Source organism: Chiloscyllium punctatum, chromosome 26 (assembly GCF_047496795.1).
Source record: "Chiloscyllium punctatum isolate Juve2018m chromosome 26, sChiPun1.3, whole genome shotgun sequence".
Classification (NCBI taxonomy): domain Eukaryota; kingdom Metazoa; phylum Chordata; class Chondrichthyes; order Orectolobiformes; family Hemiscylliidae; genus Chiloscyllium; species Chiloscyllium punctatum.
In genome coordinates, this window is record NC_092764.1 from 25,764,342 (window position 1) to 25,782,158 (window position 17,817).

Genomic DNA, 17,817 nt, shown 5'->3' on the forward strand with positions numbered 1-17,817 from the left:
GGAAAAACTCCTGTCAATTTCACTGCAGGAAAGGGAAGAAAGAAAAGTTTTAATTCTCTGAATAATTTCAAAATCTGAATTTATATTCTAACTTTGGTATCCCAAATTGTTGGTAGAATTTTACAACTTGTCAAGTTGCTACTTGGTCGCTCTGTAGCGCCACACCCCTGCAATGCTCTAATCTTACATACAATTGCACATGGTGTTTCACTGAGTGATGGTAGTACCCTTAAACATGGCTTTACATATAATCACAACACGTGAGCGGTAACCTGTGTTACAGGCAATAATATAGAAATTCTTGTCATTGGTTTGACTCACCTAGCATCCAATGTATAATTTTTGGAATTTTTTTTAACACTTAAGGGCAGCACGGTGGCACAGTGGTTAGCACTGTTGCCTCACAGCGCCAGAGACCCGGGTTCAATTCCCACCTCAGGTGACTGTGTGTGGAGTTTGCACATTCTCCCAGTGTCTGCATGGGTTTCCTCTGGGTGCTCCGGTTTCCTCCCACAGTCCAAAAATGTGCAGGTTAGGTGAATTGGCCATGCTAAATTACCTGCAGTGTTAGGTGAAGGGGTAAATGTAGGGGAAAGGGGCTGGGTGGGTTGCTCTTCGGAGGGTCAGGTGTGGACTTGTTGGGCCGAAGGGGCTGTTTCCACACTAAGTAATATAATTTAGTCACTTACTGACATGAAAAAAATATCACTTTAATTTTTGCCTTGGAATTCTCAGTTTTAAAATAATTTGAAAGAACTCAAATTATAATTTGATTTAACTAAAATAACACAATTAAATTATAATGGCACATTAATTCAAATTGCTCTTTAATGAGTTAATCAAAATCACATTATTTTAGAAGAAGCAACTTTGAATTAAGTGGTTAAATGGATCAGATGGTTTGTAGTGCCAGAACTAAATTCAGGTGGTTGATTCAGTGACAAAATCAAGTTTTATTGAAACTGTTTAGAATTGATGGGCTAAATTACCTGTTCATAGCCCACTCAATTTAATACTTCAATGAAACCATGCGGTCAATGTCACAGCTGCAGGACAGGAAAACAAAACTCAAGGAGCTCTTTAAGAACAGACTTCAACATAAACTTAAAAACAAATTTGCTGCAAATCACTTCTACATGTGTAATTCACAATCACGTTATTCCATAAAACAAAGCAATTTTAACATGACTGGGGCTAAAGCTATTACAGGCCAGAATAAAAGTCTGATAACTGAAACATGCTCAATCTGTTTATGATAGTATAAACAAGAAAAAGATGTCAAATATTAATATTTAAAATAATAGCAAAATACTGTCAATGCTGAAATCTGAAGTAAAAAAAGAAAATGCTGGAGAAAGTCAGGTCTGGCAGCAGATATACAAAGAGAAACAGTATTTTGAGCCCAGATGACTTTTCTTCAGAATTAATGTTTTAAAACCATTTTAACTTTTAAATGGCTAAAAATCACATTGTGCTGAGTCAACTGCACAGTATTAGTACTTAAATAAATATTGCTTAAAATATCTGAAATTCATATTTAAAACTGTGATAAACACATCACCTTGGAAAAGTTTTGATGAGAAACCTAGATGCTAACAAAAAAGAATTCTTATTATTTGTCAATTACAAGCTCTTCAGTAATGTTAATTTGGCTTACTTCTATTAAACTTATACTCCCCTCAGCCAGTCTGCTCCAATGAATGAGGTTTTAATAACTATTTAAAACAAATACTTGCCGTGTTAAAAAAACATCAAAGAAAACAGATGACACTAACATATAACTCATAGCAACCTTGATATTTAAATACAAGGTGCTAATTGTGAAACTCCCTATTTGCAGAATGGCTGGATGTCAAGATGAAGTTTTCAGAAGACTCAGTTGTTGGCAATTCTCCCTGCAGCCAACTCCAAAGAAAACACAAGAACTAGCGCCAAACTATACACTAGAGGACTAAAGCAGAATCCATATCACAGCACTGTTCAACTCTCTTCAATTTAATCTTCGCTTTAATGTTATCAATTTTTGTTTTAAAATTCCAACAGAAGTAGCTAGCAAATGATTGATACAATCCATTGCACATTGTGCTCAGTTCTGTTCAATAATAGTTAATGGAAATTTAACCCACTATTAATGCTTGTGGAAAAAGTCCCAACAAAAAAAAGTCATTTGAGCAGATCATAGCATCAATACACAAACCCACACATGTTGATATGATAATTACCTTAACAAGAAAATGCTGATTACACACTGACCTTTTTTCTTTTAATGGGCAGATCGCAGTCCACTGCTGTGTCTTGGGATCGTAGCACTCAACAGACTCAAACAATTTTCCATATGAGCCACCACCCATTGCATAGATCTTTTTCTTCATAGCTGCATAGCAGCCAATCTATTCAGAAGGAAAACATGGAAAATTTAACCTTTCACCACCCCCCCCCCCCCCCCACCTCCCCCGCTCTCAATTTGTAAACAGATTTAGCCATTTTTTTGGATAAATCTCAGAACAAGTCCTAAAATGTTACAACTGATTTGTGAATTGGCTGAATTTCTCAATATTGGTGACATGTGAAGGATACTTCCATCTCCAAGTAGTAGGTATCAGAATAGGCAAATATTTCAATACACTCAATGGCTTTGTCTGCCTGCCTTCTTGCAGTTTTGATCCTTTCTCCCATATGCTGAAGGACACCACTTTTTTTTGTTTCATGACCAACACAATCAACCAGATATGTCACCCAAATGTAAGCCTGAACAATGAGTCTAATAAATCATTCAAGCGAAATTGGCCCAGATTTTGAGGTGGTAATGACAGTGAACCTATTAGTAGGTTGCACTGAAACAACCGGAACTTTCACACATGTACAATAAAACAGAGATTCCAAAAATTGCTATCAGTGACTGTACACTTTTGAGCAGATACGCTGGTTGGAGTTGGGCGTTGTATCATCAATGGGAAATCAATTTAATTGATGGCAATTTTCACTCAGAGGATCCGAAAACCCTCCGGAAGGCTCTGTAGGGGTGTCCTTTCTGAGCAGATTCAAGTCTCATCTACTCCAGAAGTACGTAATAACATCTTGGAATAGATTGATTAAAAATAATTATAACTGACTTGGTCGAAAGTTTAAAAACCCTTAAGAAAGTTATGCAAAAAAAGTGCTGATGAAACCTGGAATATTAACTCTTTTTCTCACCACAGATGCTGCCTGATTTGGCGAGTATTTCAAGCATTTTCTACTTACATCTTATTCAACAAAATGCAACTGGGGATTGTACTGTGTAATGACTGGCCCTGAGAAATTAATTTTATATTTATGGAAAGTTAGAATGCTCCAAAAGGTGATTAAAAATGAAACAAAGGACCTTGATACTGGAGATCTAAAACAAAAATGAAAATTGCTGGAGAGAAACTCAGCTGGTCTGGCAGCATCTCTGGGGAGAAAACAGAACTAAAAGACCTCACCGAACTTGAAACGCCTAATTCTGTTTTCTCTTCACAGATGCTGCCAGACCTGCTGGGAATCTCCAGCGATTTGTTCTCGATTAAAAAATGATTTCATCGATGCTTTCAAATACACACAGTGAATAGTGATAAGCAATGGGAATCCTTGACTATTTTCCCTCAATGACAAACCCGATTGTTATAAAAATTGACATTTTTACATTACCAATTTGTTGTTTAAAAAAATGTAGACAGAATTGGCTAAATTGCACTATCAAAAGCCTTTTCTATTAAAATGATACCCACAGCATTAGAGAAGGACAAAATTCAGAAACAAGGGCAGTGTATTATTAAATGAAGCATAAAAATACCATTTAAACTAGATGAACGTCTACTGAACTTACTCAATTAAGATTGAAACAAACAAGTTTTTAAAAACAAACTTTTCCCTGTAACAGCGAACAGTATAATTCCTAAATCTGTATGTCTACATAAAAATAATAATATTAATCCACAATATAAAAAAATCACTATGAGTACATACATGAAAAGTTGTTTTCACTGAGTTGTGGTTTGGGGAATTAAAAGCATGGGAGCGCTCATCACAATTGGTTCAAACAACTCGGTGTTTGAAAACAACATTGAAAATTTCTTCCAAGAGGGAAGATGATACAGAGATGCTATGTTTTTAAATTAGTTAGACAGACAGAGATCTTTTTGTGCTTTCAGGATCTATGGTGTGAAAAGGTTTGTAGAAGTCACTTTCACAATCCTCATTAAATTCACAAATATGAGTTTTTGAGATGCATTCTTGACATCACTGTCTTACTTGTTAAAAGGTTTGAAAGTTGGAGACAGTTAAGAGCACAGATTGAAAGTGAATTCAGAGGTCACTAAACTAACTTGGTCAACATTAACTTGAAATTGATATTATTTAAGACAATAACTGGGTTGTGTTGGTGTGGACCCTTCTTTATTAATTATTCTTTATTAGCAACTCGACAACTTAGGGTAGGCAGCATGACAGATTTGGGTGACATATTTCCAGCAGACAGAAATCAGACTGCTGGCCCTGCAACGTGATCGGATTACAAATGAACCTCTGATTATGTTTGCTTTCATGCAATCACAAAGCAAATTAACTTGGAAATGCTGGTTACATTTTAATGTTTGAAGAGAACTTAAAGTTTTGGCCATTTCTACATATTTTGCAATGCAACCAAAGTTTATTAAATAAAATCCAATAAAGCTAAGACAATATCCAGTTGTGTTGTGATGTCATTAACCTTTAAATCAATTGCTTGACCAAATACCCATACATGATTCAATGGATGAGCCTTTTGCATTTTACAAACACATACAAAATTTCAACTACAATTGCATGATGATGCATAGACCAGCATGCTGTAACAAAGATAGTGGCAATTCTTTCTAAATAGCAAATTTACAATTACCTCACCTTTCGAACCATAGTCATGTTGGGTTGTTTTGTCCATATCTTAGTGTGAATGTCATAGGCCTCCATTGATAGCAACTCATTTTCACCATCTTCACCTCCCAGTACATAAAGAACTCCATCTATTGCCACTATTCCAAAATTGTGCCTTGCCTGAAAATGCGTATTTATGTTTAAACAGGTCAGAATGAGAAAGTGATTTTAAAAACTGTACAACAAAGGAAATACGCTCAATATTATAAAATGACTTGTTTATTACACACTGCTGCAATAAAAGTGCTATTTAAATGTAACTTGTGCTAGAACAAAAATCCAAAACATTAAAACAATGCACATTTTGAATGATTTTCAATAGTGTGAATGATGGGGTATGAAACATCAAGACGTGAAGCACATCTACAGACTTGATTGCTGTACACAGACGTCAAGGAAATAAATGTCGGAGCTGCAATTGGCAGGGATGATTGATCAGTATGGGTTGATAGTTTTATGAGTGAGTTTGGGAAAATGGCTTTTGTGCTTTCCAACTTTAAGTTTAGCTCAGTATCTTCTAGAAATTCTCTTGTTGTTTATGGTCTAACGTGATCTTTTTATGATAGTTTATTGAGTCACATTTGGGTCTAGCTTTCATGAGTACAGTCAAAGATGGCACTGTTGCCTTAGAGCAGAAATAGCTTACAGTTGGATTTCTAATCAGCATTGGAGACATGTGTTATGTACCTTTAAGAGAGAGTGAACACCGTCCTACACTGAGAGCTTACAAGCACCTTTCATATCACTAGCTAGCAGTCTCAGAGTGCACTGGAATATTGAAAATATGTAACATTTGGCAGTGAAATGGATACCTGGGTTGGTTACTGTTTTGACAACAATTCAAATTTAGCCAGTTTAACCAATGCCCTAGGATGCTAAAAATCCAATTGAGTTTGAATTTATTGTTTTGCCAACCTCAAACCAATGAGATGATCTGATGTTGGGGGTACAAAAAAGGCAGACATTTTGAAAGTCAGACAGGGTAAATGCCATTGAGACAGATACAAGACAATGAAACACTATCAAAGTTCATATGAAGCATATTTGCAGTAAAAGAAAGACGACCACCCAGGGAGATCGGCAGCCGAAAGAAGAAGGACACCAAAGACAACAGCCACTGCATAGCTTTGAAATTAAGTTGATGTAATTATAACAAGTGTTTTATTGGAACAGTATATTGTTATAGATTTGAAGGCAGATAATAAGCAATTAAAAGAAACGGGGCTTTGAATTGTGAATAGTTGTTGTTTAAAAATGTTCACTTTTAGAGTTAAAGTATAAATTGCTATTATTTTCTTTAAATAGTGGAATTTGGGAGTCCTCTGTCACTCATATTTTAACAGGTTATGCGGCACGGTGAACTTTTCTGGGTGTTTGGTTTAATTAACAGAAGGGGTCACTGCCGTATTGTAACAGTTTGGGGGCTCGAGTCCGACTTGGACAGGTTTGGACAGATCCAGTCTGAGATTTGAACAGATTTGAAGCACGAAAGATCCTAGCAGATTTAAACACTTGCTGATTACTGTCCTAGATCACAGAGTCATAGAGATGTACAGCACGGAAACAGACCCTTCTGTCCAAACTGTCCATACCGAACAAATACCCAAACCCAATCTCGTCCCACCTGCCAGCACCCGACCTATATCCCTCCAAACCCTTCCTATTCATATTCCCATCCAAATGCCTTTTAGATGTTGCAATTGTACCAGCCTCCACCACTTCCTCTGGCAGCTCATTCCATACACGTACCACCCTCTGCGTGAAAATGTTGCCCCTTAGGTCTCTTTTATATCTTTCCCCTCTCACCCTAAACCTATGCCCTCTAGTTCTGAATTCCCCCACCCTAGGAAAAAGACTTTGTCTATTTATCCAATCCAAACCCCTCATAATTTTGTAAACCTCTCAGGTCACCTCTCAGCCTCCGATGCTCCAGGGAAAACAGCCCCAGCCTGTTCAGCGTCTCCCTATAGCTCAAATCCTCCAACCCTGGCAACATCCTTGTAAATCTTTTCTGAACCCTTTCAGATTTCACAATGTCCTTCCGAAAGGAAGGAGACTAGAATTGCACGCAATATTCCAACAGTGGTCTAAACAATTTCCTGGATTAGTGGTGCTGGAAGAGCACAGCAGTTCAGGCAGCATCCAACGAGCAGCGAAATCGACGTTTCGGGCAAAAGCCCTGGCTTTTGCCTCTTCTAGCACCACTAATCCAGTATTTGGTTTTCAGCATCTGCAGTCATTGCTTTTACCTAAACAATTTCCTGGACAGCCGCAACATGACCTCCCAACTCCTGTACTCAATACTCTGACCAATAAAGGAAAGCATATCAAATACATTCTTCACTATCCTATCTACCTGCGACTCAATTTTCAAGGAGCTATAAACCTGCACTCCAAGGTCTCTTTCTTCAGCAACACTCCCGAGGACCTTACTATTAAATGGATAGGTCCTGCTAAGATTTGCTTTCCAAAAATGCAGCACCTCGCATTTATCTAAATTAAACTTCATCTGCCACTTTTCAGCCCACTGGCCCATCTAATCAAGATCCTGTTGTAATCTGAGATAACCATCTTCACTGTCCACTACACCTCCAATTTTGTTATCATCTGCAAACTTACTAACTATACTTCTTATGCTCGCATCCAAATCATTTATATAAAATGATGAAAAGCAGAGGACCCAGCACCGATCCTTGTGGCACTCCACTAGTCACAGGCCTCCAGTCTGAAAAGCAACCCTCCACCACCACCCTCTGTCTTCTACATTTGAGCCAGTTCTGTATCCAAGTGGCTAGTTCTCCCTGTATTCCGTAAGATCTAACCTTGCTAACTTCTTCAAAAAACTCAATCAAGTTTGTCAGACATGATTTCCCATGCACAAAGCCATGTTGACTATCCCTAATCAGTCCTTGCCTTTCCAAATACATGTACATCCTGTCCCTCAGGATTCCCTCCAACAATTTGCCCACCACCAATGTCAGGCTCACTAGTCTATAGTTCCCTGGCTTGTCCTTACCACCCTTCTTAAACAGTGGCACCACATTAGCCAACCTCCAGTCTTCTGGCACCTCACCTGTGGCTATCGATGATACAAATATCCCAGCAAGAAGCCCAGTAATCACTTCCCTACCTTCCCACAGAGTTCTAGGGTACACATGATCAGGTCCTGGAGATCTATCCACTTTTATGCATTTCAAACATCAGGCACTTCCTCCTCTGTAATAAGGATATTTTTCAAGATGTCACCATCTATTTCCCGACGTTCTATATCTTCTATGTCCTTTTCCACAGTAAATACTGATGCAAAATACTCGCTTTAGTATCTCCTCCATTTTCTATGGCTCCACACAGAGGCCACCTTGCTGATCTTTGAGGGGCCCTATTCTCTCCCTAGTTACCCTTTTGTCCTTAACATATTTGTAAAATCACTTTGGATTCTCCCTAACCCTATTTGCCAAAGCTATCTCATGTCCCCTTTTCGCCCTCCTGATTTCCCTCTTAAGTATACTCCTACTGCCTTTATACTCTAAGGAATCACTCGACCTACCCTGTCTATACCTGACATATAGGTAAAAACAAGGACTGCAGATGCTGGAAACCAGAGTCTAGATTAGAGTGGCACTGGAAAAGCACAGCAGGTCAGGCAGCATCCGAGAAGCAGGCAAATCGACGCTTCAGGCAAAAGCCCTTCCTTAAGCTGCTAGTCCTGCCCATCCCTGAGCCATGTCTCTGTAATTGCTATGATATCCCAGTCCCATGTTCCTAACCATGCCCTGAATTCATCTGCCTTCCCCGATGGGCCCCTTGCATTGAAATAAGTGCAGTTTAATTTTTTAGTCCTACCTTGTCCCTGCCTGCCCTGACTGTTTGACTCGCTTCTGTTCTCAGCTGTACCAGTCTCAGCTCCTCCTGAGCAGCTCTAGAAAATCTCCCTGCCAGTATATTAGTCTGCTCCCAATTTAGGTGCAATCTGTCCTTCTTGTACAGGTCACTTCTACCCCAAAAGAGATTCCAATGATCCAAAAATTTGAATCCTTCTCCCATACACCAGCTCCTCAGCCATGCATTCATCTGCTCTGTCCTCCTATTCCTGCCCTCCTTAAATAAAACGTAGGTGAGACAATTTATTTAATTTTGGTTAGATTAAAAGCTCTTAAGATTGCTAAAGAGGTTCCAGGATTTGCAAATGATTTCTACATTTGCCAAGAATTAATCCAACAAGTTTACTTAGAAACACTAACTTTCGGAATGCTGTTCCTTCATCAGGTGATTGAGGAGAATAATATTGTAAAACCTTGATACCATACAATCTTGTCTTGCAGCGTCTACCGTGACGTGTCAGAATGTCGACACGAATACCACTATTACACGTGGGGACATCTCCCACCATGTACATGGCAGGTACTCATGTGATTCAGCTAACGTTGTCTATCTCATACGCTGCAGGCAAGGTACATTGGGGAGACCAAACAGAAACTACAGCAACGGATGAATGGACACCGCAGAATGATCAACAGACAGGAGTGTTCCTTCCCAGTTGGAGAACATTTCAGCGGTCCGGGACATTTGACCTTGGACCTTCGGGTGACCGTCCTCCAAGGCAGTCTTTGGAACAGGCAACAACGAAGGTGGCCAAGCAGAGGCTGATAGCCAAGCCATGGGGATGGCCTCAACCAGGACCTTGGGTTCATGTCACACTACAGGTGACCCCATTGCACTATACACACACTCTCACACAGTCAGAAACACCTACACACACTCAGACCCTCTCTCATACACACACACACACTCACCCTCTCACAGACTTAAACCCCTTTACACTCACACATACACACACCCTCTCACAGACACTCATAACCACCACGCAGCCCCCCTCCCCCCACCCCCCCCAAACACACACACACACAAACAAACACATACAAGTTTGTGGGTTGAATTTGTACTTGCAGAATTACATTTTACTTTGCTCAAAAACTGCCTGAATCCATGTAAGATTCTGTAAATCTGTTTTTAGATTAAAATCAGTCTGACCATTGTGGCAGAGACAGCCTCACAGGGAGCTAACACCTTCAATACATTATCTGGGCCGACATGACACCAATTGTTAAAAGTTCACTTGAGAATGTAACTTTTAAAAGAAGTTTTGCAATTTACATAAGAACGAACTGAAACCAACATGGTCATTTCTAAAAGATGAGAGACTTAAACAATCCAGGTCTTTTTCAATATATAATTTCAGTTACATCACACTGTAAACTTTTGCTTTAAATTGTGTCTTGCAATCTTATTCTCCACAACCACCTGATGAAAAAGCAGTGCCCCGAAAGCTAGTGCTTCCGAATAAAACTTGTTGGGCTATAACCTGGTGTTGTGTGATTTTTCACAATGTTAAAACAGTGCCACAATTTAATGAGAAAGATGTCAAAGCCATCATGATTTCATTTGAAAAGTTGGCTTGGCAGATGGAGTGGTCAGAGAACTTGGGCCTAATGCTAGTTCCGGCAAAGTTGGTAGGCAGAGCTAGTGAGGTAGTTGCAGCGCTGTCACATGAGGGATCAAGAGATTATGCAGATGTCAAACAGGCTATTTTGACAGCTTATGATTTGGTACCAGAAGTGTATAGACTGTGGTTCAGAAACAGAGAGAGCCAGGTCAGACTTATGTTGAGTTCAAAAGAATTAAACATAGTAATTTTGCTAAATCGGTGTTGGCCTTGAAAACAGATAAAACCTATGAGGCTCTAAGAGAGATTTTTCTACTGGAGGAGTTAAAAAACTCACTTCCAGAGATGATAAGAATTCATGTGGATGAACAGAAAGTTCAAGTAGTGAGAAGAGCAGCACAGATAGCAGATGAAAATGCATTGGTGCATTAGACAAAATTTAGCTTCTCGCAAGAATTTCAGCCTTTAAGGGATAGAAATTGACAGAAGGGAGATCCCACACTATAAAACAAAAATTAGAGCACACTGGTAATAATTCACCACAGGTGAAAGAAGAAGCCCAAGAGGGTGAAAAGGAAGTGAAAGGCCTCAGTTGTTTCCACTGTGATACATGGGACACATAAAGTCACAGTGCTGCTTGTGAAAGGAAGCACTGTGGGAAAGAATGTAGTAAAACAGGCTAAATCAGTGGGATTAGTAAAGGTAGGAAAAGGAAATCCCAAGACAAGTCGAGGACAGGACAGTGCACAGCTAGACAGGGGCTAAGTATTGAATTAATGCCTGATCTCTATAAAGACTTCACCTCTGTGGGTAGAGTTTACTCAGGAAGAACAGGGGGAGAAGGGAAAGAGGTTACAATTTTGAGAGATACAAGATCTAATCAGTCTCTAACAGTAAGAGTTGAACATATTTTCACTTTTTCTGACATATTACTAGAGAGAGTGGTAATTTGTGGAACAGATGGATGGAAATTTTGCATTCTCCGATGTAAGATCAGGTTGGAGCAACTCAAGACTGGGGAAGTAACAGTGGGGGTGATTGACAGAGTGTCAGTTCCAGGAATACAGTTTGTTCTTGGGAACGATTTAGCAGGATCCAAGGTGGGAATGACACCTCTTGTTGTGGAGAAGCCAAAGGAAGACCAGGGAACTGAGGAGTTAAAAGAAAAATGCCCTGGAATTTTTCCAGACTATCTAGTAACAAGATCCCACAATCATAAATCGTAGTACAAAGCAAAAACTAAAGAGAAAGATGAAGGAGTTGAGATTCAGTTAGTAAACACCCTGTTTGATGTAATGATGCAGGAAAGACCTGAACAGGCAAAGGGTCAGGCAGAAATGTTTAATGCTGAAAGGCTAATGGACTTGCAGCAGAAAAACAAGACAATAAATGATATATATATTGAGCATACTCAGAAAAGGAATCAGAATGTAATCCTGAGTGTTACTATCTTAAAGACAGAATCCTAAAATGAAAATAGAGACCACAGCAGGCTAGTGCAGAGGAGAAGTGGGCAGAAGTGCACCAGAATGTGTTGCTGGTAACATACAGACAGGAAGTGTTATAGGTAGCACATGTATTACCACCATCGTGTTGTAACATGTGCCTTTGCCAATATGATGGACAGCATGTTTTCTCAGAAGGTAGCGGTGAATCTATGAGATTCTTTACAACAGGGCTGTAGCAGCTAGATCATTAAGCATATTCAAAGCTGAGACAAATAGATTTTGAAATCAGAAAGGGAGCTAACAGTTATGGGGAAAAGGCAGGAAAGTGGAGTTGAGGATTATCAGATTAGCCATGATCTTGTTGAATGGTGGAGTAGATTAGATTAGATTAGATTAGATTAGATTACTTACAGTGTGGAAACAGGCCCTTCGGCCCGACAAGTCCACACCGCCCCGCCGAAGCGCAACCCACCCATACCCCCACATCTACCCCATACCTAACACTACGGGCAATTTAGCATGGCCAATTCACCTGACCTGCACATCTTTGGACTGTGGGAGGAAACCGGAGCACCCAGAGGAAACCCACGCAGACACGGGGAGAACGTGCAAACTCCACACAGTCAGTCGCCTGAGGCGGGAATTGAACCTGGGTCTCTGGCGCTGTGAGGCAGCAGTGCTAACCACTGTGCCACCGTGCCGCCCAAACTTGATGGACTGATTGGCATACTTGTACCATGTTTCATGTTCTTGCTGATAGATGTTGAGCTTTTGCCACATTGGAGACTTAAGAGGCTACAAGAGTTGCCCCTGCAAATAACTTTTTAGACCACGGTTTACCTGAAATGCTGATATGATCAAAGCTAAAACTCTAGGATGGGAAGTGTTTTGCTAACATAGACTAACTTCTAAATTTTATATACCATGACACTCAGTGATACTTACCTACAATTAGTTTAAGTACAGAATGCAACTTTTTTTATAATGTCCCCAAGACAACCATTGCATTTTTCCTTTATCCAACCAAACATTCTGCTCTTTGTCTCAATTACTGGCTATAACGTGGGAGATGTTTTGCTACAAAAACTTTAAGACAGACACACAAAACAACTTTCCAACTGCTGAGGCCATTTTGCCTGTGGCAGCACTGATTCCATCAATCCTTCATTCTGGGTATATTGGGAGATGTGTTTCATCTCCCAAGTCAGGTTTCAGGAACAAATGGCTATGGCTGGGCAAAGATAGGCATATTATGGATTTGGACATTGGAAATGATTACACTGGAGAGGATAGGAAATTAAAGTCCATCTGAAGAGTCCTACTCAACTGTAGTAAGGTAATAGAGTCTGTACTGAGTTTTGGAGCTTGAGACTGTGCTGATCTCCACACTTTGGGTCTTCTCAAACTTATCCAGCCTGTCAAGCAGAGTGATTCATAGAGATAGTGCAATGGTTGAAACAGCTAGCGAAGAGATAGAATCTGATGCCATTATCAGATAGGTCAGAGTAACTCTTTGGTAACAGATGATACTACCAAAGACCAGCATTTATATAGGAAAGAGAAAGGGTCATTTGGGACTTGAGGTGAGTGTTTAGGGTGGAAAAAGATATTATGGTTACACTGAGCGCACAACAATCCCTCTGATGTGTACGTAGGAAATCTTTTGGAGGAGGATGACGTGGCTGATCACATCAATAGGTGACAAAAGCCAAAACTATAGACCTATTGAGGTGGTGTAACACACTATGATCACAGTCACACAAATGCTCTTCTTTGGTTCAAGTTTTGTCATCAATTCGGGGTGAACAATTGAAACATGTTGGCTGACAACAGTGACAGCTAGTTTTAGAATAAAGTAATGCAGATGTTTAACATTAAGGTTTGTCAAATTTACTGTGGAGTTCCTTTTCTAAAAACTGTTTTGCAAAATCAGCAATGCTCAAATACCACAACTCTTAACTGAATTGAAATAAACCAATGCTAAAGATACTTCAGTGAATAATGAACCTTGATAGTTTTGAAGAATGTTCAGAATGCAGGCACTTACCTCACTCATTGGAGGAATGGGAGTCCAACAGTTAGTATCGGAGTCATATTTCTCTCCTGAACTTAAAGTATTGTTGTCTAAACCCTGTCCACCCAGCACAAAGAGGAAGCCCTCTACAGAGAAGGAGAGAAACAGTACGTTTTTCTGAATGTGATCCCTTATTTTTTTTTAGAAATAGTATTTTCATTGCATTCATTTCTTACTATAATAATTCTATCAGTCAGAGACTTGGAAATGAACAGTTCAAGCCTTCATAATCTGCTTGAATAGTCCTTGCACAAACTAGAAAGACTATCTTGAACTGCAAGAAAATTATATGGAAAACATCATAAAATCATTAAAAACAGAACAGCAGTAAGCCATTTGGCCTATTAAGCATGCTCCACCATTCAATGTCATTTCTGATTGTGACCTTACATCTCTTTTCTGTCTTCATAATCCTTGCCTCAAATATCTATCCAACCGAGTCTTGAAAATATTCCATGACCTATTCACCACTGCTCTCTGGGGAAGAGAATTTTACAATGCAGCTGAGAGAAAATGTTGCTCACCTTCACCTAAAATGGGAAGCCTCCTGGTTTTAAAACTAGTTCTTGACTCTCCCACAAGGGCAAATGCCTTGTCAAGTTCTCTCCGTATCTTATATTCATTTAGATCACTTCTCATGTTTCTAAACTCAAACGTGTACAGGCCAAATCTTGACTTTTGCTCACAAGACAAATCTTTCAACCCCTTAAAATCAGTAGAGTGATCCTTCTCTGAACTGCTTCAAATGCAATTACTAAGGAGACCAAAACTGCACATAGTATCCAGACACATCTTACTCAGACCTTGTACAACAGTAGCAAGACTTTACTTATTTTATACTTTATTCAATTTGTAATAGAGGCCAGCATTTCAGTTAACTTAATTACTTGCTATAACTGCATGCTAGCTTTTGTGATTTATGCACCAAGACACCTAGATCCTTCTGTAACATACATTTTTGCAGTCACTCTATTTCAATAATATTTTGATTTTCCTTTTTACATGCCAAAGTAGGCAACTTACAATATACTTCATCTGGCATTTCCCCCATTTAACATATCTACACCCTTTTACAAGTTTTACATCCTCTTCAAAACTTGTTGTCCAACTTTTGTATCATCAGCATGTCCTTCATCCATACCAATAATACAGATTGTAAAGGACAGAGGCACCATTATAGATCCAAGTAACACTTCACTAATTACATAGTTTGCCGACATGTAAATGACTCATTATTCGTTTCCTGTTGGCTAGTCCAATTCTTTAACCATGCAAACCCAAAACCTTTTTATCAAATGCCTTTGAAAATCCAAGCACACATATACTGGTTGAAATGCAGGAAGTGTAGACAGTTTTCATACATTCTGTTTTCTACATCCTCAAAAAACTCAAAAACATTAATCAAACACTCTTTCCTTTTCAGAAAACCATGTTGGCACTGGTATATTATCTTACCATTTTCTTTAAATCTTGCTGTTAAATTGTTGCTTCCTTTGGAACCACAAATTATATACAAGGTAGACAGGTAGACAAATGGTAAAACTGAACAGGAACACTTTACTGACAATATTCAACTCCACAGCTGGTTCTAGATTGGACCTAAGGTCTGGCAGCTCCCGCTAGGTCACCTGACCAGCTCTTAAAGGAGCAGCATAGTGAACATGTCTAACACCCCTTACTCCTTTATTTTAAAATGCACATTAATAAACATACTTGCAACCATTATAACTGCAATATAAGCATTGGAGCTACCACGTATACATAGTCAGGAAAATACACCAAAGGAAAAAAAACTACTGTTCTGTATTCAACACTGAGGTGATCAGTCTCTCAGGGGGTGGAGACTCCGAGAAGACTGTCTCCCAATCTCAGGAAGCTTTTCTAGTGTACTCTCCTAGGCTTCAGGAAGCTCGAGTTGTTCCGCACGTATGTCCCCCTCTGACTGGCTGTTGTAGCCCTGTCTCACTGCCATTGTCATTCTGCTGTGTATGGCCAACCCTGGTTCGGAGACCCCTTGTTCCATCTGGACTGGCTTCATATTCCGAAGGTCTTACCCAGCCGGTGAGGTGCAGTGACCAGATGGACCACATGTCTCCTCCATACTGTTTCATCCCTAGTCTATACCATATATCACAAAAAAAATTCCCGTTTGAGCCACCAACACCGCCGGGGATCCACATTTCCCCAGACATATAATTCCAAGCCAACACCTTGAGTTTCCCACCCTTCCGGCCATCTGCCTTCATGATTTCACTCTACGACCTCTGTGGCCTCTTTCAGTTGCAGCAAGTCAAACATGGTTCTCAGCTGGTAGTTGTACATTAAAGATACTGGCGAGCACTGGATCACACCAGTCCATTCTGAGGAACTTGTTGAGTGGCTGCCCAAGCAATCTCTCCCCTTGTGAAGCCTTTAAGGCCTACTTCAAGGTTTGTACAAATCTCTCCACCTGGCCATTTGTCACAGGGCAAAATCGAGCCATCTCCGATTTTCTAGGTACTCTTCAAAAACTCTTGTGCCATAGCCAATGTCACTCATGACTTGGTCAGACACCCTGACCTTGGCAAATATTTCATCCAGTTAGTCTATCGATTTCATGACTGGCAACTTGGGCCATTTGGAGCAGGCACCCCACGAACATTAAGAGCATCTGTCCCTCTACTGCTCCCCAAAAAAACTCAAGTGAATTTGATGCGTTGGTGTTAGAGAGGTGTTAGAGTGATAATGGTGGTGCCTTTCTTACTAATGCGCAGGATTCACATTATCCCGCCTTCCTTCCCCCCCACCCCCAACCCCTCACCCAATCTGGAGGTTCACATTCAGCCTCCAAAAATGGGTCATGGCTCTCTCCTTCATTCACAATATACTGGGATGCCCTTGTTCAGCATCTTCCCTGTCAGTAGGAAAGGAATACAACTTTCATTCCCTGCATTAAACACCCATTCAATTCAGACAACTCCCAGCTCCTACAGTTAAGCATATAATTCCAGATGGTTTCCATGTCTGGTTTTTCCTCTCAGGCCTAAGTCCATCACTCGGCTCAAAACTGAGTCATTCTGAGTTGTGTTCCACACCGGATTTCCTGACACTGGCATCTTGTTATCCTGGGAAAAGTGCACCATTTTCAGTTTCCAACTGGAAACATCTTCATTCCCTGGCAGTGGCAGTCTTGACAGGGCATCTGCATTATCATGTTTCTCTGCCTGTTGGTATTTGATCACATGTGAGTAGGCGGACAGTGCCAGTGCATTCTTGGTATCTCCATATATGGGCCAAAAAATGGAAGTCGGGGCTTATAGTTGGTCAGTAGCATGAAATGTCTGCTATAAACAAACTTAATGCGGGACGTGGTGCTCAATCCTTCCTTTTTGACTTGAGTGTATACTTCTCCTTCATTTTTGTTCGTGACCTCGATGTAAACACGATGGGCCTTTCCCATTGATTCGGTAAGAGGTGCGAAAGTACATCGTTAACTGTACAAGGTGTGGCGTCACATGCTAACATGCCAGTGGCAACTTTGGGTCGAAATGTATTAACACTTCCTACCTTCCGGTAAGCCACCTCACATCCCTGGGTCCATTTCCAGGGCCACCTTTTTGCCAACAACCAATGCAGGGGTTTTAGCAAAGTTGCCAGATCAAAAATGAACTTGCCACAGTAATTTACAGAAACTAAGGTTGAACTGAGGCATGGTTAATAGGCTGGCGGACTCAATCATGAGTTTGTAAGAAATCCTGGACAAGTACAAAGATGCCTTCAAAAGAACACTGGTGGAAATGAAAGTAGTCAAAATTGAATTACGGTTCAAGCCAGAGCCTTGTCCTAAGAATCTGAAGACCCGTCCAACATCATTTGGTATTCGGCCTAAAGGAGAGGCAGAACTGGAATGATTTGTGAATCTGGGAGTGTTGGAACCAGTA

At 40.1% G+C, this 17,817-nt stretch overlaps 1 protein-coding gene across 3 annotated transcripts in view; it reads right to left on the reverse strand.

Moving 5' to 3' along the window:
• The window catches only part of gan (gigaxonin), a 129,676-nt gene that overhangs the window by 67,848 nt on the left and 44,011 nt on the right, over positions 1–17,817 (reverse strand). For all 3 annotated transcript variants that reach the window (XR_011964241.1, XM_072595959.1, XM_072595957.1), the window contains exons 6-8: positions 13,871–13,983; positions 4,903–5,052; positions 2,254–2,390 (exon numbers count right to left, since the gene is read on the reverse strand). Coding sequence is in view for 2 of the 3 variants with exons in the window: in XM_072595959.1 (XP_072452060.1) it covers positions 2,254–2,390; positions 4,903–5,052; positions 13,871–13,983 (400 nt within the window). In the remaining variant the exon portion in view is untranslated. The remainder of the gene's footprint in view (positions 1–2,253; positions 2,391–4,902; positions 5,053–13,870; positions 13,984–17,817) is intronic.